The 27,434-nt window shown below is 37.8% G+C and overlaps 2 protein-coding genes across 9 annotated transcripts in view; one reads left to right on the top strand and one right to left on the bottom strand.

Moving 5' to 3' along the window:
• Positions 1–21,391, bottom strand: part of GGPS1 (geranylgeranyl diphosphate synthase 1) — a 52,793-nt gene extending 31,402 nt beyond the window's left edge. Inside the window, exon 1 of one of the 3 annotated variants that reach the window (XM_021000441.2) lies at positions 21,176–21,391. The gene's annotated coding sequence lies outside the window, so the exon portion shown is untranslated. The remainder of the gene's footprint in view (positions 1–21,175) is intronic. The other 2 variants (XM_021000440.2, XM_078156248.1) reach the window with 2 other exon arrangements.
• Positions 21,392–22,211: 820 nt separating this feature from the next.
• The window catches only part of ARID4B (AT-rich interaction domain 4B), a 202,517-nt gene continuing 197,294 nt past the window's right edge, over positions 22,212–27,434 (top strand). For all 6 annotated transcript variants that reach the window (XR_013487288.1, XM_021000411.2, XM_021000414.2 and 3 more), the window contains exons 1-2: positions 22,212–22,242; positions 22,981–23,038. Coding sequence is in view for 5 of the 6 variants with exons in the window: in XM_021000411.2 (XP_020856070.1) it covers positions 23,033–23,038 (6 nt within the window). In the remaining variant the exon portion in view is untranslated. The remainder of the gene's footprint in view (positions 22,243–22,980; positions 23,039–27,434) is intronic.

Raw genomic sequence — 27,434 nt, 5'->3', positions numbered from 1 at the left:
TTCAATCACATTTGAACACAGTTTTCTACATCTTGGTACTGCTTCGGCTTCTTTTCTTGAATCTTGAGTCTCATCATTTTTTCTTTTACTATATTCTACCCACCTAATTAATTATTCACTAATTGCTACAAGGTGCCATATATGCTTGGATCAATTTCTCTATTTCGCATTTTCTATTCTAAAACAGTTGTATTGTTCCCTAATCAATTTCTGTGTTTAAACTTCTAGCTGCACTACAGATATGAAGATTCAACAACTCCAACGCCAGTTAACAAAACATGAATTTCTTATCAAAGGGTTATAGGGTAGAAAAAAATTAATGAAATTAATTTCTTTACTTTAAAAAAGACATAATTTTATTTGTACAATTAAAAAATTGTAGGGGCAGCTAGTTGGCACAGTGGATAAAGCTCCAGCCTTGGAGTCAGGGGGACCTGAGTTCAAATCCGGTCTTAGACACTCGACACTTAATAGCTGTGTGACCCTGGGCAAGTCACTGAATTCTGACTGCATCACCAAAAAAAAAAAATTGCACATAGAAACTTATAATACAGTTCTGTAAAAGCTACTTATTCGTGGAAGAACTGCCACAGAACAGGGACAGTGTTATCTTTTTTGGTTGATCATTAGGAAAAATTAGAGGAATAGAGAAAAACACAGCAAATTTTTAAAAAAATTGAAAAAACTTTTTGCAGGTATAAATTTTATAAATACAAAAACATTCACAAATTTATTTGAATACTAAATATCTCAATAACTGTCTAGCAGTAGCCAATCTCAGCCTGACTACAAAACAGTAATCAAGGTATTTATTAATCAATTAGCTGAATGGCCTTGGGTATACAACACACAAGAAGCAAATGAGCATGGAAACCTATTGTTTGATAAACATTCCAGCTACTAGGGTAATAATTCACTATCTGACAATAACTGTTTGGAAAACTGAAAAATAGTATGGTGGAAACTAGGTATAAACCAACATCTCACACTGTATATGAACATGCACAGGACTTGGATGCAGAGTAACATCATAAACAAATAGAGGTGTAAATAAGAAATTATCTTTTAGATTTATGGAAAGAAGAATTCATCAAAGGATTGAGAGACTCATAGAAGATAAAATGAACAATTCCATTGTATAACACTAAATTTTTTTCTGTGCACAAACAAAAGCAATGTAGCTAAAATAAAAGAAAGGTAACTGGAAAAAAAAATCTTTGTAGCAAGTTTCTCTGATAAAGGTCTGATTTCCAAGATGTACAGGAAACCGGCTCAAATTTCAAATTTATAAGAATAAAAGCAAAGCAAAGAAAAGAATAAGAAAGAATAAAAGCCATTTCCAATTGATAAATGGCCAAAGCATATGAACAGGCAGTTTTTTGATAACAAAAGCCAGGCTCTCAACAGCCGTATGTAAAAGTGTTTCAATTCATTAATAATCAGAAAAATGCAAATTTAAGCAAATCTGAAGTTAGACTCATACCCATCAGACTAATAAAATGGGCAAAAATGAAAATGAGCAATGGTGGATCAGTAGCTTTTGCTGATGGGTGCCAGTCGGCACAGGGATGCCAGAATTGCTGTTCTGGTGGAAAAAAATCTCTCTTCCAAGATTCAAAGATAAGTATTTCAGCTAAGCAACCATTAATTTCAACTGTAGTGTCTCTGCTAACCATCATGAGATATTTCTCATAAAATTCTAGGATTTGAAAAAAGGCAAAAAATAAACACAAAAACCTCCCAAGGACCAGAACTTCAAAAGTTTTATTCAGAGTTGTTTAAATAGTACGGTGCATTTGAATCCCTGTGTGACAATGGAAAGTCACTTCATCCTACTGGGCCTTAATTTCCTCATCTATAAAATCTAATCAAGAGTGTTACAGTGTAAAACGTATGAGATTTGTGGTCAGAGGTACTGGGTTCAAATCCCACCTCTGCCACTCTCTGTTTAACTTTGGGCAAGTCAACTGACCTCTCTGGGCCTCAGTTTCTTCATCTGTAAAAAGGGTAAAAGCAGAACCTTTAAGGTCCCTTCTGGTGCTAAATCTGTGAGCCTAATCTACACAATAACTACCAATGGGGTAAATGAAAATATCACTAAAAATGTCAAAGTCTGAGTAACTGAAAAACCAACTTAGATCCTAGAGAGCAGAAAATGAAACACGCTGCCTGTGGTAGCACCTTGGAGGGAAGGGACTACTAAGATAAAGGACTGAATGGATTTTCATCTATGGTCACAGCCTTAGATGTTTTCAATTTGTTTTTCTTTCTTATAAGAGACAGTTCAATATGAAAGAGAAGAGGGCTGACAAGACTGTAATGCAAAGAAAAAAGGCATCAATAAAATATTTTTAAAAGGCATATTACAATTCATGAATTAATTAGAAAAATATGGATTTGTGCTATGTTGCCTCACCCTAGCTAGATTAATGGAACATTCAAATTTTCATTTTTTTCCCTTTATTTTTGTCCAAATAATTTTTAGTGATTCTTGGTAGAGTAGTCCCCAAATATCTGATACACTTTCTCAATTTACAAATGGTATATCTTTCTACCAAATCCTGTTTTTTGTTATAACGTATAAAAAATGAAGGGGATTTTTCTTTTGTATGTTTATGCCCTTTTGAAACATCTCATATAGTAATGAAGACACAATCCTTTTGGGTAAGGAAGACTTGGGTTTAAGCCCTACCTCTGTAAACTGGGGCAAGTCACTTAATATCTCAGTGCCTCCAGGCAGCCTCACATACCGCAGATTACACTGATAGAGGGAATTTCCTTATTTTATATCATCAAAAACTCAATTCCCATTTTAAAAAAAGGGGCCTCCTAATCAATTGAAGAAATTTTCTTCATTTTTTTGTTGAATTTCTTGGACTTTCTAGATGAACAATGATCTCATCTACAGAAATTTCTGACGACTTCATTTCTACCCTTTATTGCTTCAGAAGCAGTACAATACAATGAAAAGATGGCTAACTCTTGAATCTATGGGTCTGAGTTCAACTCTCACCTCTGACCCTTCCTACTGGAGATGATGCCAGACAAGTCACTTACCTTCCTGAGACTTAGTTTCCTTGTTTATAAAATGATGGAATTGGTTTGGACTCTGTCTCCTCCTTTCCCACCTTAAGCATAATACTCTGCGTGTAGTAGATACTTAGTAAATGTTTGATTGTTTAAAAGACAGTTTATGTGGAAAAACCAATAATCAACGATAGAAAGCAAGAATAGGGGGGAAAGTTGATAAGGGAATTACCCAGTCTGATTTCAAAATATGCTAAAAAGCAGTAATTATCATAACTAACCAGTGGTAGATTAAAAATAGACCAATGGAACACAATAGAGAATCAAGAAAGAGAAACAAATGTACACAAGAAATTAGTACTTGATACAGCCAAGAGCACGAAACATTGGGAAAGAAATTATTATTCAATAAAACTACTGGAGAAGCTATATAGCAATGTTTTCCATCCCCTCAAAATTAATTATATTGTTATCTCACATTAAAAAATAAAATAAATTTCAGGATAACAAATATTTTTAAATTCAAAGAAAGAGTAACATTTTTCAACTGTGTTAGAGAATTTTTAATTAAACAAACAAAATTCCTAGAAACAAACATTTTATTTACTTTTTCTTATTTACTTATCCAGACCTGTGATACATGGGTGTGGTATGAAAACTGTCCAGGCAGCTGATGTCTCAACCTTTTTCTAACTTAAGTCTTAATGTCTTAGGCACTGAGAGGTTAAGTGCTTTCCCTGATCCAAAAATCTAGTTAGTGTCAGAGGCAGGACTTGAACTCAGGTCTTCCTGTCTCCAAGGCTGGCCCATTACCTGTGACAACAGGCCACAAAGCCTCTATGGATTTGATTATATAGAAACAAAAACCTTTTCTTTTTCTTCTGTACAAAGCCTATGGTAGCCAAAGTAAAAAGAAGTTATATTAGAAAAAAATCTATCTGATAAATACACTTGATGAAATTTGACATCTAGACTCTAGAAGAAACATAAAAATTTACAATACTTCAATGTCCATTATCACCACTGTTATTCAATACTGTACTAGAAATGTTAGCTTTAGCAATAAGAGAAGAAAAAGAAATTGAAGGAATGCCCATGGATATCAGACAATATTCAAAGGTTACTTGAAAAATTATTTAAACTCCCTAAAATTTAAAGAATTACAAATCACCAAAACTTTTGAGATAACCTTAACCCTACGAAATTTACAAATAAGAAAAGAAAAAATGACAAAAATTTCAAAGTTGAAGGAAACAGGCAAAAATGGTTGGCAGGACTACAAATTAGTGTAATTTTTTAAAAGCAGTTTAGTAACATAAGAGTTTCAAAACTAATCACATGATTTGGCACAGCAAAAGACTTACCTATGCAAAAATATTTGTACCTGTTTTCTTCGTAATAATGAAAAATGGACGTAATCTTCATGACCAAGAATTGTGAGACATCTAAGTAAATTGTGACATACCAATGTATGTACTTATATTCATTGCTGTTCATTTGTTTCAGTCATGACTGACTTTTGTGACTGCATTTCTGGTTTTCTTGGTAAAGATACAGGAATGGTTTGCCATTTCCCTTCTCCAGCTCATTTTATAGATGAGGAAACTGAAGCAAATAGGATTAAGTGACTTGCCCAGGGCCACACAGTTAAATGAGTGTCTGAGGCTGTATTTGAACTCAGGAAGATGAGTCTTCCTGACTTCAGATCTAGCACTTTATCCACTGTGCCACCCAGCTACCCCTTACTGCACGTTAACAATTACACCATAAAATGACAAATATAAAGAATACAAAAAATGTGGAAACATAAAGTGATGCAGAGTGAACAAAACAACCAGAAAATGCATATTGACTAGGAATATACAAAGAGAGCAATAAAACAAAGATGAAAAAGAAGTTAGAAGACAGGATTTTTTTAAAGGTTCTAATTTTCCCTTTATTAACACGTAAATAGTTCAAGTTTTACTTGGGGATTTTATCTTTTATATCTATGGTCTCACTCTGTATTTGAGACTGCTATTAGGTACAAAATTAAAAAAAACCCTTAAATGGCTTATGAGGAAAATAAAAAGTAAATAGGAAAAATTTATTGCAAGAACATGATTAATGTTATACTGAAGTATAGACATATAAAATGACTTATAGTGGCATTAGTAGAAAGGGAGATATAGTGTTAGTAGATCTTTTAGTGATCTCCATTCAAAACTAAATTTCTCAACAAAAACATCAAAAACCTAAACAGTATAAGATTTAGCATTTGTTACATAGCAGATAAAGAGAATTTTTTGTCTTTAAAAAGCCTTGAAACATGGAAACATACTTGAGTACATCTGTGATGTTACCTTTGGGGGTTATTTCTTCCAAAGTTATAGTTCATTAGCAATATGCACCTTTTCATCTTGTGAGCCATACTATCCCTTTCATATACATTCATTCCTCTAGACCTTTTAAACATCTGGAGTCTTGGCTGGAAGGGCACTTACAGGGCATGTAGTATATAACTCTTACCTGAACAAATATCCCCTATGCAAGACATGAAACAAATGCAACAAGAGCTCTGCACCTTTGTTAGAAGATTTGTGAGGTGGCAAGGAAGAGAGAACATCACCATCACAATCTGCCAAGGCAGCACATTCCCTATTTGGAAATTATTAAGAAGTTTTTTATTACATCACCTCTTAACTCCCACCTATTGCTCTTGGGACAGCTAAGTGGTGCAGTGTACAAAGTGTAGGGTAAGAGACATAAAGACCTGACTTCAAATCCGGACTCAGACACTTACTAGTTATGTGACCCGTATTCTGTTTGCCTCAAGTTCCCTCAACTGTAAAATGGTGTTGATACCTTGCAGGGTTGTTGAGAGGATTAAATGAGATATTTGTAAAGCACTTGTCTGGAACGTAGTAGGGTACTTCTAAAGGCTTAATTCCCTTCCCTTTACCCCTTAGGCTCTCCTGGTCCGGTATCACCAAAAGTCTGCTGGAATACCTAGCTGAATATCCTGTAGGCATCTCACACTTAATGTACCAAAATGGAACTTTTCTTTCCCCCTAGGTTTAGGGGGAACTCAAACTCCCTTATTTCTTCCTTTCTTCCAATAATTATTAAGGTTCATAGCCCCAGTCACCCTTGACTCCATTCTTACTCTTACCTTACCCACCATCCCCATCCAAGCAGTTGCCAAATTTTACTTCCACACAGCCCTCACTTCTGTTCCTTTCCCTCTACTCACATGACAACCATCCTAGGTCAGGATTTTATCAGTTCTCATCTGGGCTAGCCTCATAACTGGTCTCTCCACGTGTGCAAGTGTAACATTGAGACTGCTGAAGTTGCTTCCCCTCATTATTGTTATAGAATTAGCCCATGGACCGGAGCAAAAGCATTTATCAATAATGTTTTCATTAATGAAGGATAAAAGTTTAAAGTTAAAAAACAATCAACCTGTAAATGATGCTATCTAGCTATATTACTTTCACAACTGGGAAGGCAGTTTCTAGGAAAACTCTTTAATTTCTGGAAGGAATATGATCATAAAGTTGACACTTAAAGAAACTGAGCAAAGGGAACAACTAGGAATACAGCCTGTCTATGGCTTAATTTGACTCAACATAGGAAACTTCACTTGGCCCAAATATGGAAAGAAGCAATAACCTGACAACTCTTTTCCTAGTCTATGGCGAGCTTCTTAGTTGGTGGAACAATTTGTCTGGTTAATTCCAGTAACAGAATATAGCTTAGATACTCTTCCAATAAGATGTACCATCTTTTATAAATATAAAGATGCAAGTACAGCTTCAGGAACAGTTTTTTATGCACCAACTCTTACAATGTGCCCTAGACTTTGGGATAGTAGCCATCAGATTATATGTGGTATTTCCTTATTAATTTCTTGAGAATTTTGAGATAATATGATTAATTCCTCCTAAGGTTCTTATGTACACAAATAAATATAAGGAAGTCTAAGGAGGGACACAGTAGTAATAATTAAGGTATTGGAAAAAATTTAATGGAGGAAGCGACACCTAAATTGAACTTTGAAGACAAAGATTATGAGAGACAAAGATAAGGAAAGAGTTAAGTCTAGGCATGGGAAACCACCTGCACAAATTTTCAGAGGTAAAATATGGAATTTTGCGTTCAGAAAATTGATAGTGGTTCACTTTGGCTAAAATGTGTAGTTTGTCATAGGGAATATTATGGAATAAAGCCAGAAAGGCAGGATAAAACTAGATTTTGGAGAATCTTAAATGCCAAACTGAGGAGTGCACTCTCAACTAGAGACAATAGGCAGACATCAAAGGTTTTGAAGGCAGGACTGTGACAAGGCCTTATCTGAGGCTTCAGGAAGATTATTTTGGCAGCCACATAAGAGAGGAGGGACTGTATATATACAGAAGAGACTAGAAACAAAGAAACAATTAAGCCAATAGAGGTGACAGACAATTCAAGCCCTAATAAAGGTGGTGGCCAAGTGCATGAAGAGAACAGTAATAATACAGAGGTACAATTGATAGGACTTAGCCAATAAATGACTATGAAGGATGAGGAAAAAGGCAGAGTTAGGGATGACTCGGAGTTATCAAACCTGGGATCCTGGGAGGATGGTATGGTACCTTCACAGAGACTGGGAAGTTTGGAAGGAGGGACTTGTTTGGTGGAGGAGGGGAGAAGACCATCAGTCCCATTTCAGACATGCTGAATTTGGGACATCCAGTATTTGGGCATAAAATTCAGGAGATGAACTGAAAGATGAAATTAGCAGTTGATTCAGCCACTAGCCATTTATTACATACTTAACATGTACAATGATCTGTGCTTGGCACTAGGGATACAGAAATAGAAAAAAACTAATCAGTCCCTGACTTTGTCAAGGTACTTACATTCTGTTGGGAGAAAACAAAATATACACACATACATATGTCTCTATATACACAAATAAATAATAAAAACGCACACACAACACATAAACTACGAAGTAATTTGGAGGGGGTGGAGATCAAGAAAAGTCTCATGCGGAGGATGGCACTTGAGCTGACCTTTGAAGGTAGCCAGAAATTCTAAGGGGATAAATCAGAAGAGGGAGAGAATTCCAGGCATTGGGGATAGAATAAACAAAAGTCATGGAAATGGGAGAGGGAATATCATGTGTGGGGAATAGTACATTCTGGAATTAGTCCAGTTTGGTTAGAACGTAGAGTATACAGAGGGAAATAATGTAAAATAAGCCTGAAAAAGTAAGTGGGGGCCAGACTGTGAAGACTCTAAATGTCAGGAGAGGAGCTGATTTGCTTTTAAGAAAGAAAAAGCCAGGTAGTGGAAGTCCTCCCTCATGATTATATGTAGCTTCTGTGACAGCCTTCTGAAGGGTCCTCCAGATCGCTTGGCTGGTTATGGTGTATTCTCACCATGACATCACTTCAGCTTCCATTTTTTTGATCTTCATTGAAATATTATGCCCTTAAATTTGAAGATTTTTACATAAATGAGTTAACTTATTCACATACAATGTTACCTTGCCACACCTAATTATTCTTTCTGTAAACATAAAATCAGATTCAGGGAAAATGTCAAGAGAAATCAGGTTGAGAGATTCCCTTTTGGCCTTTTCTAATGATAAATCATGAACTCTGAATTTGGAGTCACCAGTATCACAGTAAGGGATAGGACAGCTCTCGCCAGGAAAGGTCTCAAGTTTTTTCTTATTTCTCTATTTGGTCTCCGAGGTTCTCTTTTGTAACTCTGACTGTCAGCTAATTCATGGATGATCAATTGATCAAAAAACATTTATGTGGCAGGCACTCTGCTAAAGAAAGGCAACAACTACAAAAACAGTCCCTGCTCTCCAGGAGCTTACCTACTATGAAAGAGATGATGTGAAAATATACACAAGGTGCATATATGATGCATACAGATTAGAAGGACAGTATTCTTAGAGGGGAAGGGTCCACTGGCTAGGAGGACTGGGAAGACCTGTCGCTGAAAGTGACATCTGAACTGAGTCTAGAGAGAAGTAAGGGAAACTGAGAAGAAGAGAAGAGGGAGAATATTCCATGAGAGTGGGTTAGCCAGGGTTAAGGAACAGAGATAGAAAATGGAGTGTCATATATAAGAAACGACAAGTAATAAAATATGAGAAGACTGGAAAGGTAGAAACAGGCCAGGTTGTAAAGTAGCTTAAAGGCCAAACAGAGGATTTTACTTGATTTTGAGGTAATAGGGAGCCACCAGAATTTATGAGTGGATGGGTGGAGGTGACATAGGCCTACATTTTAGGAAAATCACTTTGGTAGATGAGGGGAGGATAGATTGTAGCGAAGAGAGACTTGGGCAAAGAGATTAAAAAGATGCTTCTTTTGGAGGCTTCCTTTTTTTTTTTTTTTGCTTTTTTAGGCAGTTAGGGTTAAGTGACTTGCCCAGGGTCACACAGCTAGTAAGTGTCAAGTGTTTGGTCTGAGGCCGGATTTGAACTCAGGTCCTCCTGACTTCAGGGCCGGTGCTTTCTCCACTTCGCCACCTAGCTGCCCCGGAGGCTTCCTTTTCTTTACCTAATGTTGGAGATACACTGCCCAGTCGCTGTCAAAATTTATCCAGTTCAAAAACCTCAATTTCAGTTCTGATTATAGTAATGTTTACATCAAGAAGTCTGATTGATCAGGGACCAGTCTCTTCCTAATATACCTTCTCTGACATGTCATCTAGTGTCAAATCAATCATTTCCACCTTAATTCAGGGCCTTTCCCTAAGGCAAATGGTCTGGGCTAGGATTAGAAGTATAACTTGAAACATAATTTTTTCATAACATGAAAAATTTTAAATTTAATATTAGTGAGTTAGGGGCCAGGGGCTGCTGCTAGCTAGAGAAAAGTCACTCAATGAGGTGGCAATGCTACGCACAGCAGCAAAAGCAGTCAATGTGGAGTCAAAATACAACCAAATTCTTGATTGCCATCTACCGGCTGTATAACCATAAGGAAGTCACTTAGTCTCTTGAGACCTCAATTTCCTCATCTGTAGAATGAGGGGGTTGGAATAGATGATTTCCAAGGTCCATTCCACATCTAAGACATGAAAGCATTTTGAAAAAATACATAAGGCAAACCAAAAAAGTATTGCTGTTGGTGTTGACTCTTATCTATATTGTACCACTCGATTTCTATTTGTTTATAACCGACATATTTTCAAGATGGCTGGCTCAGGAGTCAAGCCATAACACTCTGGCTCTGGCTTGACTATTGTGGTACTTTATCCAATGGACCAAAACAGTCAAACTGATTATGATAAATAAACTTAAAAAAAAGTTTTGATGCTTTTTAAAAAATATATCACAATTCATTTCCTGATACCTTTCCCTCTTCCTCCTCAGAACCCTTCTTTCTCACAAAGAAAAAATTTGACAAAATGGATGGACAAAGCAATTAAGTAAGCAATTACATTCATAATCTGGTCCCTAAGTGGAATAGCTAAGGGGTGAAGAATTTACAGCACCAACTCTTAATCTGGGGTCCACAGATTTCTGGGGGAGTCCATTAATAAAAACATGCTGTTTTAATATAATTGGTTTTCTTTGTAATTTTTGCTATTTTATCTTACTCACTTAAAAATATTCTGAATAAGAATTAACTACACTGCCAAAGGGGTCCATGAAACAAACAAACAAAAATGTTAAGAATTTGTGGAGGGGAGGGATTGGAGATAATGGTCTGAGTGGAATGGAGATGTCTGGGAAGCATGTGCTCTATCAAAAAGCTGCTCTATTTGCTACAGCAAAGAAGCAGAAACACAAAACAGGGAATAGCTGAATAAATTATAACACATACATATAATGGAATATTATTATACCATAAGAAACGACAAAGAATACAATTTCTGAAAACCTGGGAAGAATTATATGAATTAATGCAGAGTGAAATGGGTAGAACTAAGATAATTTATGCAATATTGACAACTACAAAGAAAAACAACTTTGACTTAAAAACTCTTTTCAGTGCAATGACCAACCACAATTCCATCAGACTGATCTTGAAGCATGTTCCTACTTCTTGATAGACTGATGGGACACAAAATGCAGAATCAGACATATGCTTTTGGACATGGCCAATGTGAGAATTTACTCTGCTTGACTACACATTAAAAAAAAAATAGATTTTTACTGACATATTTTGTTTTTACATTAGATATCTACCTCCAGAGACCCACCTCCTGTAACAAAAAATTTTTTTAAAGTGGAAAAAGAGAAAAAAATTCAGCAAAAGCAATCAATACATTGAAATATCTGGCATTATATGCTATGTTCCACTCTGGTGAATCTCTGCAACGGAGTATCACTAAGTTCTGTTTCATATCTCTTTTCTGGGGCCGAACTTGTTCTTTGCAATTTCACAACACTCAATTTCCATTATTTTGTGGTAACTGTATTATTACTATTGTATTCATTTGTGTATATTGTTTTCCTACCCCTGCCTACTTCACTGAATATCAGTTCACATAAGTCTTTCCATGATTCTCTGAATTCATTATGTTCATTGTTTCTTATAGTACAATAATATTTCATTTCATTCATGTACCAGAATGTTTATCCACTCCCCTCTCCACAGACTAACTTTATTTCAATTAGCAGTAAATGTTTATTGATTGATTTTCAGTTCTTTGCTACCATGAAAAGTGTTGCTATAAATATTTTCATGGACATTAAGGCTTTTTGCTTAGAACCGCAATAAGACATTTGGGGAACCCTGTATGTTACAAGGGTTTTATTTTTCTTTTTTCCCAACGTGAGTTGGGAGTAAGAGGTAGGGCAGGAATAGGGTCGTCAAAAAAAGAAAAAGAAAAGTAAGAAAGAAAAGAGGGTCATTTAATCTTTTTTTTTAAATGAACAAAAGAACAGAAGGAAGGTAAAAATGAAACACAAGACAAGCATAGGAATACAAGTAAAATAATGAATTTATTACTTAGGTAAAAGGAAAATCAGGTTGTACATAATAAGATTTGCATTTTCATGCACAATCCTGTACGTGAAAATCTGTATGTGAAAATGCTCATCTTATTTGGTTTTTAAGTTTAGAAAAAAAAAATAGAGCCTTTGCAATTGAAATTGCAAACTCCAAAGTCACTTATGATCTCTTAATCACCAAACTAATGGCTTCTTCTTAATCTGCATTCCTCTCAGGTTCCCTACAGCGTTTAATGTGGTTGACCACTCTCTGTCGAATACTCTCTTCATGGTTATTCTTTCACTTGTCTGACTGCTCCTTCTCAATCTCCTTTGCTAGCTTATCACACATATCACAATCCTGGCAGATGTATGCTAAGCTTTTGTCCTGGGTTCTCTTCTCTTCAGCTGGTGACTTCATCAGCCCCCAAAGGTTTAATTCTCACCTCTACTCAGATGACTCTCAGACCTATATTCAATGCTGACCTGTTAGACATTTTAAACTGGATGTTCCATAGGTATCTCAAGCTCAATATGGCCAAAAGCCATTCTTCTTCCAAACCTGACTACGAATATAATACCACCTTGTCAATAACCCACATTGACAACCATAGTGTCATCTAATTTTCACTCAACCTACAAATCCACTCTGTTGCCATGTACTGTCAGTTGTATTTCTACATTTCTCCCATCTGCTCCTTTCTTTTCATTTACAAGGTCACCACCTTAGTTCAGGTCCTCATTACCTCTTACTTAGACTATTGTGATAACCTGTTAATTAGTCTCCCTACCTCAAGTCTCTCCATACAATAATCCATCTTCCACAGAGATGCTAAAGTGATTTCCTTAAAGCCCATGATCTGACCTGTCAATCTGCTCAATAAACTCAAGTGACTTCCTATTAGCTTTATGATCAAATATAACCCTGTTCGGCATTTAAAGCTCTTCATAATTTGGTTTTCTTTTTCCAGGTTTATTACCTATTTACCCCTTCCTTGCACTCTAAAATCCAATCAAAATTGCCTTCTTGATGTCCTCACACATGCCACTCCTTTCTCATCTCCCTGCCTTTGCCATGGCTGTCTGTTCTCCTTCCCTTCTCCCATCTCTGAATATCCCTGGTTGCTTTTAAGATTAGCTCCAATTCCATCTTCTGCACATGGTTACCGATCTCCCTCCTCCAGGATGCCTTGTATCTCTTTCTTTCTTTCTTTCCTTCCTGATATTTTCCCTGCATAGAATGTAAAGCTCCTTGATGATATAAAGTTTCACTTTTGTTAACATATTCCTAGTGACTAGTACAGTGTCTAGAAGATAGCATTAATAGTCAATATCCCACTTAAGACATGGCATTTATAATGATCTGGTCTGATCACTACAATCATTCAGCAGCGGCCACAAGACTGTAGATTAATATTAGACAATTCTTTGAAGTCATGTCACATTGCTAACACAATCTATGAGTTAAAAGGGGCTAGATATCATCTAGGCAAACCTGTACCTTGGCGGAAAAACCAACACCCCTCACCACTGTCCATTAAGCTTCTAAATTAACAGCTTTGGTGCTGGGCAACTTCCTACCTCTTGATGCAGCCTATTCTTCTTTGAGTTGTCTTGAAGTATCCAAGGGATAGTGACTGATAGGGCCTTGGCCTTCTCCTCAGACCAGCTAGTTCGTAACCCATCATCCATCCCTCCAATTTTTTTTTCCTCTTCCTGACTCAGATGCATGTAACTCTGGCTCCTCATAGTGAGACTGTTTTGTGAAAACCAGTCATTTGGGTCATGTCTATCATGGAAGACCAAGACTAAGATCTAAGTGGCAATATCCTGACTCTTACCTAGATTAATAATCCTCCTTACAGATTAGGAGTATGTTCTATCCATTCCTTCATCCAAGACCTCAACCATGAATTATTCCCTTCTTTCCATCTGTTCCTCTCTACTGACTCCTGAAGTAGACCCTCTCATCTCAGATGAAGGTGATGACTTTGGGGGACAAATGAAGGAGAATGATGCATGTACACACTAAACCTGGAAAAGATTTATACTGAAATTATCTTTTCAATAGCTATTATTTTTATTTTGTTCTTTAGCTCAGGCATCATTGAACAAGTTACCTTTTTTATTTTCTACTTGGTCTCTCATTTTTTATCACTTAAAAAAATATTAGAGGCAAGGTAGCACAAAGGATTGAGCACCTTGTCTGGGGTCAGGAAGACCTGAATTCAAATCTGACCTCAGACACTTTCTAGCTTGGGGACCCTGGGCAAATCACTTAACTTCTATCCACTTCAGTTCCCTCAATTGTAAAATGAGACTAGTAATAGCAACTCTTTATCAGAGCTGTTATAAAACTCAAATGAAACAATATCTGTAAAGTCTTAGCACAGTGCCACGTACATAGCTAGAGTTTAATAAATGCTTGTTTTCTTCCTTTAATCATATCTTTTTATTTTTTTGCTAGTTACTATTTTCACTGCATTAGGATCTGTAGCCTTATGTTGAGTTCGCAGTCCATTAAAATCCCCAGGGTAATGTGAACTCTTGCTTAATCATATTTTCTCTATTTTGAACTTACACAGGTAATTTTCTGAATCAAAATACAGAATTTTTATACTTATCCCTACCCATCTTCATTTTCTTCTAGGCCTTCAGTCCTACCCTGATGCTTCATTATGACATGGTGATGATCCTGGGTTCTTCAAGGCTATGCCAATGGATAATAATAGTAGGTCCTGTCTGTAGGACATATATAGTTTTAAAGACTTCAAATGTAGGCTCAGTTCTTCACTATGAAAGGGCTTTTTCTAGCAACTCATGAAAACTATCTATTGAAATATGAGGACACAGGGCCTGGACCTGTAATTTCTCTGGTATAGGAACTCCCTCTACCAATGTAGGTTGACCTTTTCTATGCAATTTACAGTTATACTGAGTTGCCCAAAGCTGAGACTTTAATGAACTGCCTAGAGTCACCAGTCAGTATGCGTCAAGAGGTGGGGCTTTAATTCAGGTCTTCCTTTTTCTGAGGTAAGTTCTCTCTTTACTATTCCAGGTATTGGCAAAGTACAGTTTGGGCCAACGAAAATAAAACTTTATTTAAAAATGTAAAAACCATTCTAAGCTTGAAGGCTATACCAAAACAGGTGAATGGCTTTAGTTTGCTGATTACTGCACTGTAAATGGGGTTACTGAGCACTGGGGACAAATACAAAAATGCAAGACATAAGGGCATACTCTGCCCTGAAGGAGCTTACATTTGAAAGACAACACCTTAATAACAGAAAAGGGGGATAGTGTTTGGAGAGTAGTCTGGAATGATGCCCAAAGAGTTACAAAATTGTGTATACCCTTTGCTCCAGCAATACCACTACTAGGTCTGTTTCCCAAGGTGATCAAGGAAAAAGAAAAAGAACATATATGTTCTAAAATATTTATAGCAGCTCTTTATGAGTTGGCAAAGACCCGGAAATTGAGAGGATGCCCAACAATTGTGGAATGGCTGAATAAGTTGTGGTATATGACTGTCATGGAATACCACTGTGCTGTAAGAAATGGTGGGCAGGTTGATTTTAGAAAAACATGGAAAGACTTGCACAAAAGAGAACTTTCATGAAAGTTCACGAAAGATCATGAAATAATGCAAAGTGAGTAGAACCAAGAGGACATTAACAGTAATACTGTTCAAAGAGTAACTATGAATGACTAAGCTATTCTGAGTAATATGAACATTTAAATAAAATCAACTATGAAGGAAAATGCTATCCACTTCCAAAGAAAGAAGCGAAATGTGAAAGTATGTATTTACAGGGTTCCACACACACACACATATATATATCTATATATAGATATATATAGATATATATATAAACACACACATACACACACACACACACAACACACACACACACACACACACACACATATATATGTATGTGTATCTCTCTCTCTCTCTCTCTCAAATGTTGGCCTTCTCTAATGTGGGGTTGGAGGAAAGGAGGGAGACAACTTGGAACTCAAAATATAACAAAAAAAAAAGACAAGGGAACAGTGCAATCTGGGTGATATGGTGTGAAAATAGGCAGGGTATGGAAATGACTGGGAACTGGGTCTGGCTGGCAAGTGAGATGGAGGCTTGATTTCAAGCAAGATAAGGTGAAAGTTCATCCCAGCTGGGAACCCAGGGGTAGAGCCAAAGTTTCAGAAGGATAGGCATGAGGAGGAAAATGAGGATGTTGGCTAGAGTACAGGGGGCATAGCAAGGAGATATCCAGAAACGTCTGCTCCCTCTCCAGGTCTGGACTGTTGAAGTAACTAATTTAAAAGTCTTGAGGACTTACAAGTAAGTTTCATCTTTCTTTATTCATCCAATTATTACAGCTGGTTGATATTTTTGGAGCATGATTCTGTCATCCAAAATATCAACTATTTGTCCTGTGTATCAACTTCAAATTTAATAAACAAGACAGAGAAGTGTGAAGGAAACATAGGTCTAATCTCATCTAGCCTCTGTAATATGCTTCAGGAACTCTGCTGATATTTATATTGGACTTTGTGTAATCTAGTCAGGTGGTCATCTCCTTTCAGCTTAGAAGCTGGCCGTGAACCTGAGTCTTAATTCTTCCTATGTAATTTTGAGCACAGTGTAACACGGTAAATCTCTCTCTCTCTTTTTTTTTTAACAAGAAAATAAAGATACTTAAATTGGAAAGAAAATCCCCCACTTCATCCAATGGTATCCATAATGAAAATGTTAAAAAAGGCTAAGAACAATAGAACCCTGAGAACACTACTGAAGGTTTCCCTCCAGGCTACTATCAACATTAATCAACTTTTTTTTTTTAGGTATAGTTATTGAACCAAATGTGAACCTTCTATATTACTATAAACTTCTTTCTCTTGCTTATCCTGAAGAATCCAATGAAACTCTGACAGCATCTTTGAGCTATGCCACATTTATAAGCCTGAAGCAAAGGGAATGGCTTTAGTAGGCAATATTAAGACAGACTGGTTCAAAAGTACCCATAGTCACCAAGTCACTGATGTGCTACATGCTAGGACTGACAAGCAACTTGCTAACAAAAAAAGAGACAGGATGTACAGAATAATAATAGGAAGTGGCATGGTTAAAACACCATACTTGGGAGTCAGGAAGACTTGAGCTAGAATCTTACCTCAAACACTTACTAGTTGTGTGACCATGTCACTTAATCTCCCTCAGCCTCAATTTCCTTATCTGTAAAATGGAGATGCTACTGTACATAACTTACAGAGTTGTTATGAGGCTCAAATGAGATAATACCCATAAAATACTTTGTGATGCTGGTTATTATTATTATTATTATTCTCTTGGATGCCATCTTTAGATGATAGCCTTGCTAGCAGAACACAATCGTAAACAGAAGGGAAGGCACTTGCAAACTCCAGACATCATGGATGAGCTGAGGAAGATTCTCTTGCTCTTCTTTCTTCCTTTGTATTTCCTCACTGTGTGGGAAGAATTAATTATATGCCTGGTTTGAGGAGAACACCAGTAATATTTTATTACTTTACTCTTATTTGTCTGAAGTACACTGAGTAAATTAAATTCCAATTGTTTTTGGAACTTGAGCAACCCCTGCAGGGCTGAGTAAGCTGCCTGACTTTCCACTCAGATTTTGTCAAATGCTTTATGCAATCTAGATACAATGTGCCAATATCTTCTTGATTTACCAGTCTTATAATTTTATCAAAAAAGGATCCAGAATCATAGAAGTGAAGATGGAAGGGACCCTAGAGGCCACCTAATCCAATCCTTTCATTTTATAGATGAGGAAACTAAGGTTCAGGAGGTTAAGTGACTTGCCCAGAATCATGGAGGAAACATTAGAGACAAGATTTGAATCCAGGTCCATTGACTCCAGAGTCTGTGCCGTTTCCATGGTATCACACTGCTAGAAAGATTTTCTGGGTATACTTTACAAAAGTTTCTTAGATTATCTGTTTCATAAATGATCTATTCAGTAGCTGACTTAGAACTTGATGAAATTTGCTTCTTCCAAACTAATGTAAGTTAAAAAAACCAAGATATCTAAATCAGGAGTAAGCAGACTATAAGTAAAATGCATAAACAATGGTGCTTGGCCTTTTGTGAAATTTATTTTGGATGCTTAAAACTTTATTTTCTTTCTGATTTTCAGCAGAGTTGTATCGAAGTTGCTGGATAAATGGACTCTACAGTACTGGGTATTTAAATCTCTGATAACTTCTCTTAGTTTTCTTGTTAAAAAAAAAATCCCTTTTCTCCCCTCTTACTTACAATACTGTTCTTTCTCAATTTCCCTATTAGTTCTAGTGACCGTCATGGAGTAGACAGTATAGTCATCTCAGACTGTGATCTCATTCTCTATAGGCTCTTGGATACAAAGAAAGCAGTTCTTACAAGTGAGGATTTTTCCCCCTTAATACCATGGTATTAAGCCAACAATGTAATAAGCTTTGAGAATCTAGTCTGCTTGAGGGGTTACACACAAAAGAAAGCAGTCTTACATTACATAATTATTTGCAGTTTAAGAAAAAGATAAAACAAAACCTTTTTGGATCCTTACTACTAATATTCCACATATGACTATCTGCATAAATAAATATGCAGATTAATATAAATTATGTTAATACTTTGCTTTATGGGCATAGATGACAAATGGGTGACTCCAGTAGGCTTTTTGATGACAAATGGTAAAGAATTCCAAAATAAAGTACTCACCCTTATATAAGGAAATAAAGAAAAGAATTGGACCAAGCTACTATGATCATATATCAATTACCTCCACAGCAGCAGACCCAAATGACCAACTGGCCAAAACGCAATGGCTTCTAAGCTACACAGCTACAATATACTACTTTCCACATAATGATGACAAAACTCTATATTGCATAGACTCACAGCATCTTGTATAACACATTTGTTTACCTATACAAAGCAGACAATTTTTCATCTGCCATGACAACAAGATTACAGAGTAAGTTCCCCTAAATTACCCCCACAGCTAATCGCAGAATACTACTATGAATATGTCTGGAAAAAAGGATAAAAGGGAAATATGATATATAAGATTTTTAAAAACTCTACCTTTATTTAATCGGTTTTTGTATGTACTACACAAAGAAATAATTGAACTTTTGCAAAGTATTTTTGGAAATAATAAAGACACTAATTTAATAATCTATCTGCACTGAGATGGTACATTACATTTCAAACTGAAGCTCTGCCGTGGTTACATCATTTAAATACATTTTTAAAAATCATGGAAAATAAAATTACCTTCATAAAGACCGGCATGAAGCAGTTCTACAATTGTCTCCTGGGTTAGTTTTTTCCTGTAAATTAGAATATAAGACCCTAGGCAGCAAGGACCAGATGTATGTTTCACAGTATCTGGTACAATCCTGGGCCCATCATAAGCTTTCAATAAAAACTAATTGTACTATTAACTAGCTATGACTTTGAACAAGACATTTCACCTCCACAGACCCCTTTTCTTTATCTGTAGAAATGAGGGGGTTGAAAGAGATGATTTCTAGGATATCTTCTAGTCTTAACATTCTATGATTCTACCTTCTCTGTCTAGCAAGATGTTTATCACCATGCCTTTTCTAGGAAGGGAAGACACAGAACAATAATGGAAAAATAACAGAAGTCATTTTGTCCTTGACTAACACACACGTACACACTTTAAGATTTGGAAAGTGCTTTACATACAGTTTCTTTTTTTTTTGCTAGGGAATTTGGGTGTCATTTATTGAAGGCAGATTACAGAATTTGTTCTCTCCTCCAAGGCTGTTCCCATTCCCTCCACAACACAACCCACAGATTTTCTCATTTGATCCTTGACACCCCTGTGAGAGAGATATATATTACAGGCATTATTATTCCTATTTTACAAATGAAGAAACTGAGATTCAGAGTGGTTAAGTGACTTGTTCATGGACAGACAGTTAATAAGTATCATGGATTCTTCCCTGGCTCTAACTTCAGCACTCTCAACAATTGTCTCCTTATTCTTTTGCTTTAGAAGACATAAAACATCTACTGTGGAATACGGCCTAATCTGACTCATCCATAAAATCTTAATTTATCACAGTGGATATACATCCTCAACCTTATATATATCAAGTATGTTAGTTCAAACAAGTTCATTTGTGGTACGTGACATCCAATGTTACAGGCGAAAAAAAACCTACAAATATCTCCCCGGAAAAGGCATAAATAAACTACATCATTCCTCATTCTTTTGAGTGGAAAAACTGCCTTAGACTTACGGTCACAAAAGACAACAATGAGGATCAGCGCAAATGATTTATCAAGCACCTACAGGATCAAATTGTGATTCCTGATTTTTTTTTTGCAAAAAAAAAAAAGGATAAAATAAACATTTCTGCCAAGTGAGTGATGCTTCCTATGATGTATTTGTGAAGCAGGACGCTTTCTCTGGATTCCAAACAGCTAGAACTCAACACCAAAACCGTGAGATTATGAGTCTAAGGAAACCTTAGATCTAGAGCAGGAAGGAACTTCTAGTGCAAGGGGTTAATTCTTACAGGGGGTGGGAGAAGGGCGAGGAAGTTTGCGAACTTCAAAAATTATATCTTAGTAAGTGCACTTCAATAACTGGTTTACTTAGTAATCTTATGTATTTTATGAATTAAAAAATTATTCTGTGAAAGGGTCCACACACTTAGCCAGACTGCCAAAGGGGCTCAGGGCACAAATTATATTAAGAACCCTGACCTCGTTCTAAGGCCCTTATCTTAAAAGATGAAGTTGAGGGTCCACAGAGAGTAAGTGTCACACTTGTACCAAATAGCAGATTGCCTGAATTCAAACCCAGATCCTCCGACTCTAAATCTGGCTCCTAAAAAAAAATGCACCAGTAAGTCCCGAGGAAGTTGACAGAAGCCACACGCAGTCGTTCCGAGGGTGGTTGAACCGGATTTTTAGCCAAAACTGAAGGCTATTATTTCAAAGCCAGTCCCGCCCTCCGCAGAGATCACCAGATCAGGCTCCCTCTTCATACCGGGCTCACATGCCTGCCTCCACCCTCCCTCCTTCTCCCCCTGCCCTCAAACAGAAAAAAAAAAACCCAACAAAAAACCCCCCACAACACAACAACCCGCTTCAGCATCCGGGTCCTTGTCCTTCTTTCTTTTCTCTCCCCGCCCCCTCCGCTCTCTCACCATTCGGGTTCCCCCGCCGCCTCCACCTTCGCTCCCGGTAAAACGGTGATAACAATTTCACACAGCCGGTCCCGAAGCAGCACTACCGTGCCTCAACTTCCTCCTTTATAGTTCACTTTGAGGCTCCTCCCGCCACCAACACGAATCCCTCCCACTGCTTCACTTCGGCACTCTCCGCCCTTTTCAGCCGCCAGCGACGCCGCATTACTCGGTGCGAGAAAATGCGCCATCCCCGTCGCACTGCGCAGGCGTCGCTACCGCCTCTTTAGCGATAACTAGCTCTGGGCCTCCTCCGCCCTCCACTCCACTCCACTCCACTCCTATTCCCCGCACACCGACGCGGAGCATTACGGGTTTTGCAGTCTTTGGCGGTGGGAGGCTGGTGCTTTGGCCTCTGAGGTTGGACTACAACTCCCAGCAAGCTTTGCGGCGTAACTTTCTGTTTCCATAGAACTGGAGGAAAATGGCGTCGGTGTTTGTATCCCGGGGACCAATAACGAAAGGGTGAGGGCGGGTTCTAAAGACCACCAGCCAATCCCAGGCCTCCTAACGGGCAGTCTAAGGAAGGAGGGTGGATAGGGGCGGGAGGGAAAACGAGGGGAGGGAACAAGGGGAGGGAAAGGGGGATCGGGGGAGGGAGGGGGAGTGATGTTTGCCCGTCAGTCGAGTCCGGAGTGAGCGGCTCAGACACCGGATCGGAGTGGAGACCCTGAGCCGCTGCCGCCGTCACGGCCACTGTCTGGACCGGTGCCTGGAGGGAGCCGCAGAAGGTCCATCGCAGTCTTTCTCTGGAGGGGGGCCCGATTTGGGGCCCGGACCCAGAGTCCGGGAGGGATTTTTCTTCGTTCTTTGCTCCCTCCCCCCCAGCGAGGGAGCCAGAGCGGCCGCCAAACAAAGGTACCAGTCGCCGCCGCGGGAGGAGGAGGAGGAGCCGCAGCCGCCGCCGGACCCGTGGCCTCCCCTTCCCCCATCTCGCCCCCCAGGCCCGCTCCCCGCCGCCGGCTTCGGGGTGGAGCAGGGGAAGGGGGCTCGGGACGTGACGGGCTTCAGCCTCAGCACCCAGCCAGGTAGGATCATTTTGTTGGCGGGGGAATGCGGCGGCCGGAGAGGACACGGTTCCGGGGTGGTCGTGTGTCCCCGTATCTTCCCCTACACACACTCCGCCCTCCCTCCCCAGCCGGGAGGAGAGTGATCGCCACCCCCGCGGCGAGCGCCCGAGCGCTGGGCCCTGCCTACCCGCCCGCCTGGCCCTCGCTGCCCCGGACTCCGAGGCTCGACTTGCCTCGGCGGAGCGGGAAGCAGGAAGGGGCGACGGGCCTCGGAGCCCCCCGGCCAGGGACCCCGCAGCAGGCGCCTGTGCTGCCGGCCCCGCGGCGTCCCTGGGCTGGGCAGCCAGCTGTGGAGGCGCCGGCCTGACGGCACCGCTGTGGTGCAGGCCGACCGGCCGGCCGGAGGAAGAGGAGAGCCAGCGAGCCCGAGCTCGGGGCGGGGAAGGATCCGGGGCCGGACTCTGGGTTTGTTGTGACTTTCTCCTCTGACAGAAATGGCGTCATTGCCGGAGACGGGGAAACTCCGCCGGGTCCGACAATGGGGAAGCGGCCCGGCCTGGGGGGCGGCGGGGGGATGCCGGAGAAAGAGCCTGCCCGGCGGAGGACGAGAGCCCCGACTCGGAGGGACCTTCCTTCCGGGAGGCAGCGGAGCGAGAGAGACTTGGGGGGGGGAGTTTGAAGCCATTTCCTCAGCCCCCCCCCCGCGGAGAGTGGGGTTCCTGGGGTGGTGATTCGTGTCTTTTGTTTCCACCTCAGGTGCAGGTGAATTCTGTGTCTGCGAGAGGATCGCGGCGGCCGAATCACCACCATGAAGGTAAAAAAAGATTTTATCCGAGAAACCTCAGTGCAGAGGGTGGGGTGGGGTGAGGGGGAAGCCGGACGTGTCGGGGTCTTTAGGGGGCTCGTCGCAGGGAGTTTTCGGGGTGCGCATAGAGAGGAGTGTGCTCGTGGGCTCGGTGCTCGAGTCCTCTAGAGCTAGGGAAGGGGAAGGGGGTCAGAACTGGTGCATTGTACTTACTTACTGGTAGGTGTATCGTATAGTACTCTGGGCCTGGAGAGTTGAGTTGGAGTCTCTTATTTTGGGGGATGCATCGTGGAACCTCACTTATCTTAGGATGAGCCATCTTTTTGGAGCATTTCTTCTCGGTGAGATAGATAAGAATAGCCCTCTGCTTTCTTATTTGGCATTGAGAGGAAGCACTTTGAGAAGTGTGAAAGCACATCAAGTAATGCTGCCTTACCTAGAAAACTAAACATTGTTATGGTTCTATCAGTCAATAGAGATAAAACAAAATTTTATTTAACGTGTGGGTTTTTAAACTTACTCTGCATAAAAAGTATTCTTTCAACTGTATGAAGTGAGAATTCTGGTCTGAAAACTGCAGTGTGACTTGTATTTATTTACAGGGACACAGTGCTTTGTATATAGATTGTATGTGATCCATTTCTCTGGGCTGATCCCTTTTGATTTAAATATTTTCAGTCGATGCATGCTTTTAGGAAAACTTTTCCCTACGCTCAAGACAGAAACCTGTTTTATAAACTTTTTAGATACCGGGTAATCTCTTTTCTAAATGGTAAGGACAGAAATAATAAAGGACAGTGCATAAAATGTAGGATTTTAAGAAATCTTTTGGGTTTGCTTATTTGGTTGAAGATGATAGCCATAGATGTCTTTCTTACTTCCTTTACCTTTTCAGCTTAGATATGTATTAGATATTGACATTTGCACTTAATACACACTAGAAAAAAAGAGAATTAGAATTTTGAATCGTTTAGATTCAACTGGTGGTACCAAGCCTAGCAGACATTTTTCTTTTCTGTAAAAATTCAGCTATTCTTGAAAAGGGTGGGTGTGTTCATAATTGGTTATAGTAATAATGCTACAAACAGTAGTAGGTTAAAATCTAAATGCTAGCTACTTTAGGTAGTCATTTGAGTAGTCTCTTTATATGTTTTGGTTTTGTTTAAAATCAAGACAATTTAAAAAATACTTTTTTAGAATAAAGGTTTGTGTTGTGTAAGTTTATGGAAGGAAGTAAAAGCTGTGACCTTTTAAAATTCTGAGTACTGTGTAGCCTACTCAGTTTTTTGGATTTGTGCTATATATACATATGTATAAAAAGGTTTTCATTCTTCCCTCTCATTTCCTGTATGTATTAATTCAGTTAAAGAGTATATAAAACTAAATGTCTCTGTGATATCTGAAAATATACAAGGGATGCATGATTATAATGATGACACTGGGGGAATGTATGTGAGACCACCAGAAGTGAATTCATTAAGAAAACCACAGTTCTTCCACAGTGGTCATAAATTTCTTGGGAAAATGTTAGACTGAAAAATACATTGTTTTTAAAATGGAGCAATATTTAACAGATAATTATGAAAATTTTTTATCATCATAAATTTATTTTAAGATTTCCTGTATAATTGTCATTCTTTTAAAAAAAATAAAGCTAGGCTTTTAAACATGTGTCAGAACAAAATAAAATTACACTTGCATCTTTTTAATTGTGTTTAAAATTAAATTGTTAGTTTTTGTTTAAATAGTACCAGTGTTACAATGCTTAATAATTTAAAATGAACTAATTTTACATTTGTTGCTATTCCTGGCATTAATATTATGGCCTTTCCTTTAAGGAGAACATGGCCAATGATATTGTACTTTTTTCAAACATAAACCTTAGCTTTTTGTATATTACCTAATTTTTATGTGGCAAGTTAAGATTCTTTAGCTGTTATTATTTTGCTTGTGATGTAAGCCAGAGTCAGAATTGTCATATATTTTTTTTCATCTGTGGCCCCAGGTTCTATGATGATTTAGTAGAATTTGAGTCATTAGAAACTAAATAAATTTGTACTTTCTAACAGTTACTATATGACAGTTGGTATTGTCTATAATAAGGTAGAGCAAATAAAGGTAATCATTGTTAATCCATATATTTGTAGACAGCACTTATCAGTATATAATACTTTGTCCTTTTTGTTTGGGAACATCTTAGAAAACTAGAATAAAAACATTTTATATATATATGTATATATGTATGTGTATTTGTGTATATGTAAATAAAAATAAAAACTTTACTTGCTATTAGCAAAAAATTTTCTCATTGTAGTACTCTAAGGTATTCTTTAAACAAATGAAGTCCCTTTACAAGCTGGTATACTCCATCTTGTGATATGTTACTGATTGTGTGATTATAGGAAATGAGATTAGATACCTCTAACACAAAAGCAGTTTGTGGTTTTATAAATGGCATAGATGATGTTATGTTGAGTTTACATTTTTCTGATTTCTGTTTTTTATTTTTTTACTGCCTGAATTTCCAAGACTAGGAAAAATGTAGATTATTGAAATCCACATATTAGCCCATAACTATATTTTAATCATTAGTTTCAAACTCCTTTCTTATTATACTTTTAATATAATTTATAGAAGAAAGAATAGGACTACTCCCCCTTTATTTCCACACTCTGGTAGAAGGTTCAGATAATTGGAGGGATGAGGGCATACAGGAAGCCTTTATAATTGACTATCTAAATATTAGCCCCTGCATATCCATAGTTAGCTGTTTCCGCGTAGAACTTAGATCCAAAATAAAGCAAGTATATTTTGTGGTAGATGTCTTTTTGAGGAATAGGTAATTTGTGTAATTAACTTGATTTCCTTCTCTCTCAGTGAATTACTAACTCTGGTTAGTCCTTCTAATAGAAGTGAGTTATCCACAGTTAAGAAGTGCATTTTTGCATTTCAGCTTGTGACCTTAGAGACCCTGATGGTTTTTACCTGATATGACTGAAAGACAGCACTGAAAGATGCTCAAATTAAAAAAAAAAATTAAACAACTGTATTGTAGTAGAAACTATAGGCTCTGGAGTTAGAAAACCTAGGTCTTTTATGGGTGATCTTAAGCAAGTCATTTTCTGTATGCTTAAATTTTCCTTGTTTGCAAAATGGAAATAATGGTAACTCACAGAATTATTCTAAGGGTCAAACAACCTAATGTAGGTAAGGCGATTTATAAACTGTGAAGCATTATATAATTGTCAGCCATTATGATGATAGCCCCCCTCCTCTGTTCTTTGTGGTTGGGACCTTTGTAACTACATGATCATTCTTCCAGAGACTAGTGTCTTATACTTTTTCTCCCCCACTATTAGTAGTTTTAGCATGTGAAACATTTGGAGTTCAATAGTTCTGGAGTCTAGACCCTAAATGGTACCACCTTTTGCAGAGTGATTTGTTCCAAATGTTTTGTTGATTCACTTGGGAGTCCCATGCTCAGAGCTGCAGTTTTGAAGCCAGCATTAGTATTTAACTTTTGAGAAGTGTTGGTAATAAACACTTACTTTATGAAATATATTGAAGCAAAATACATATATATGGTTTTAAGTGATTTCAGTTATAGAGCTATGATAACTTATGGAAAACTTAGAACAAGAAATTTAAATGGCAGATAGTGGTATATTTTGATACTTTACAAATTCTGTGAAACAAACTGAGAAGTTTGGTTTTTCATTAGTATTACCTTTTTGGCTCCAAAAAACAAAAGTTATGAATATTGTGTGATATTTATAAATTTGTGATCTAGTGTAGCATTCTCATATTTGAGAAATCTGTCTAAAAACCATAATGTAAAATTCTTTTAACTAGTCATTTTTTGCATCTAAAATTGAAATGATTGTAAAATTATTGAGCTTACTGGATTTTTTAGGGTGAGATTTAAATAAATAAATGTAACCTTTTCCCTAAAATTTATTACTATATGCATATCATTTTTCTTACTAATATCTAGTTTTAAAATATATATGTAAAAGCAAAAGGAAAATATTGAATAGCTCTGATGGTTTTTCTTTCCCTTATAAAGGACAGTGCACCATGTTTATCTTAACCCCAAATACTACATTATTCTATTTTAAATAAAGTGTATCATTGTAATAGTACATCAGAATAAAAAGGAGCAATAAAAAAGTTTCTTAAAGCTACTTTTCCATATAGGTAAATTAATTTTAAAAGGCAGAATTTAGATGTTATCCTAAAAATGACCAAGCATAGATTTATCTTAGTGTCAGGGAGCTCCTAAAACTGGAATGCTTTACAGAAATATCTTGTTTCTCAGAGATAAGAATGTGTAAAAAAGGTTGAAGTGTCAATTCTAGAGACATAATTATCAAATTCACTCCATTTTTTCCATTAAACAAATAAT

This window comes from Phascolarctos cinereus, unplaced genomic scaffold (genome assembly GCF_003287225.1).
Source record: "Phascolarctos cinereus isolate Bilbo 61053 unplaced genomic scaffold, phaCin_HiC Scaffold_5;HRSCAF=322, whole genome shotgun sequence".
Taxonomy (NCBI): domain Eukaryota; kingdom Metazoa; phylum Chordata; class Mammalia; order Diprotodontia; family Phascolarctidae; genus Phascolarctos; species Phascolarctos cinereus.
This window is presented reverse-complemented; position numbering and strand designations above follow the sequence as displayed.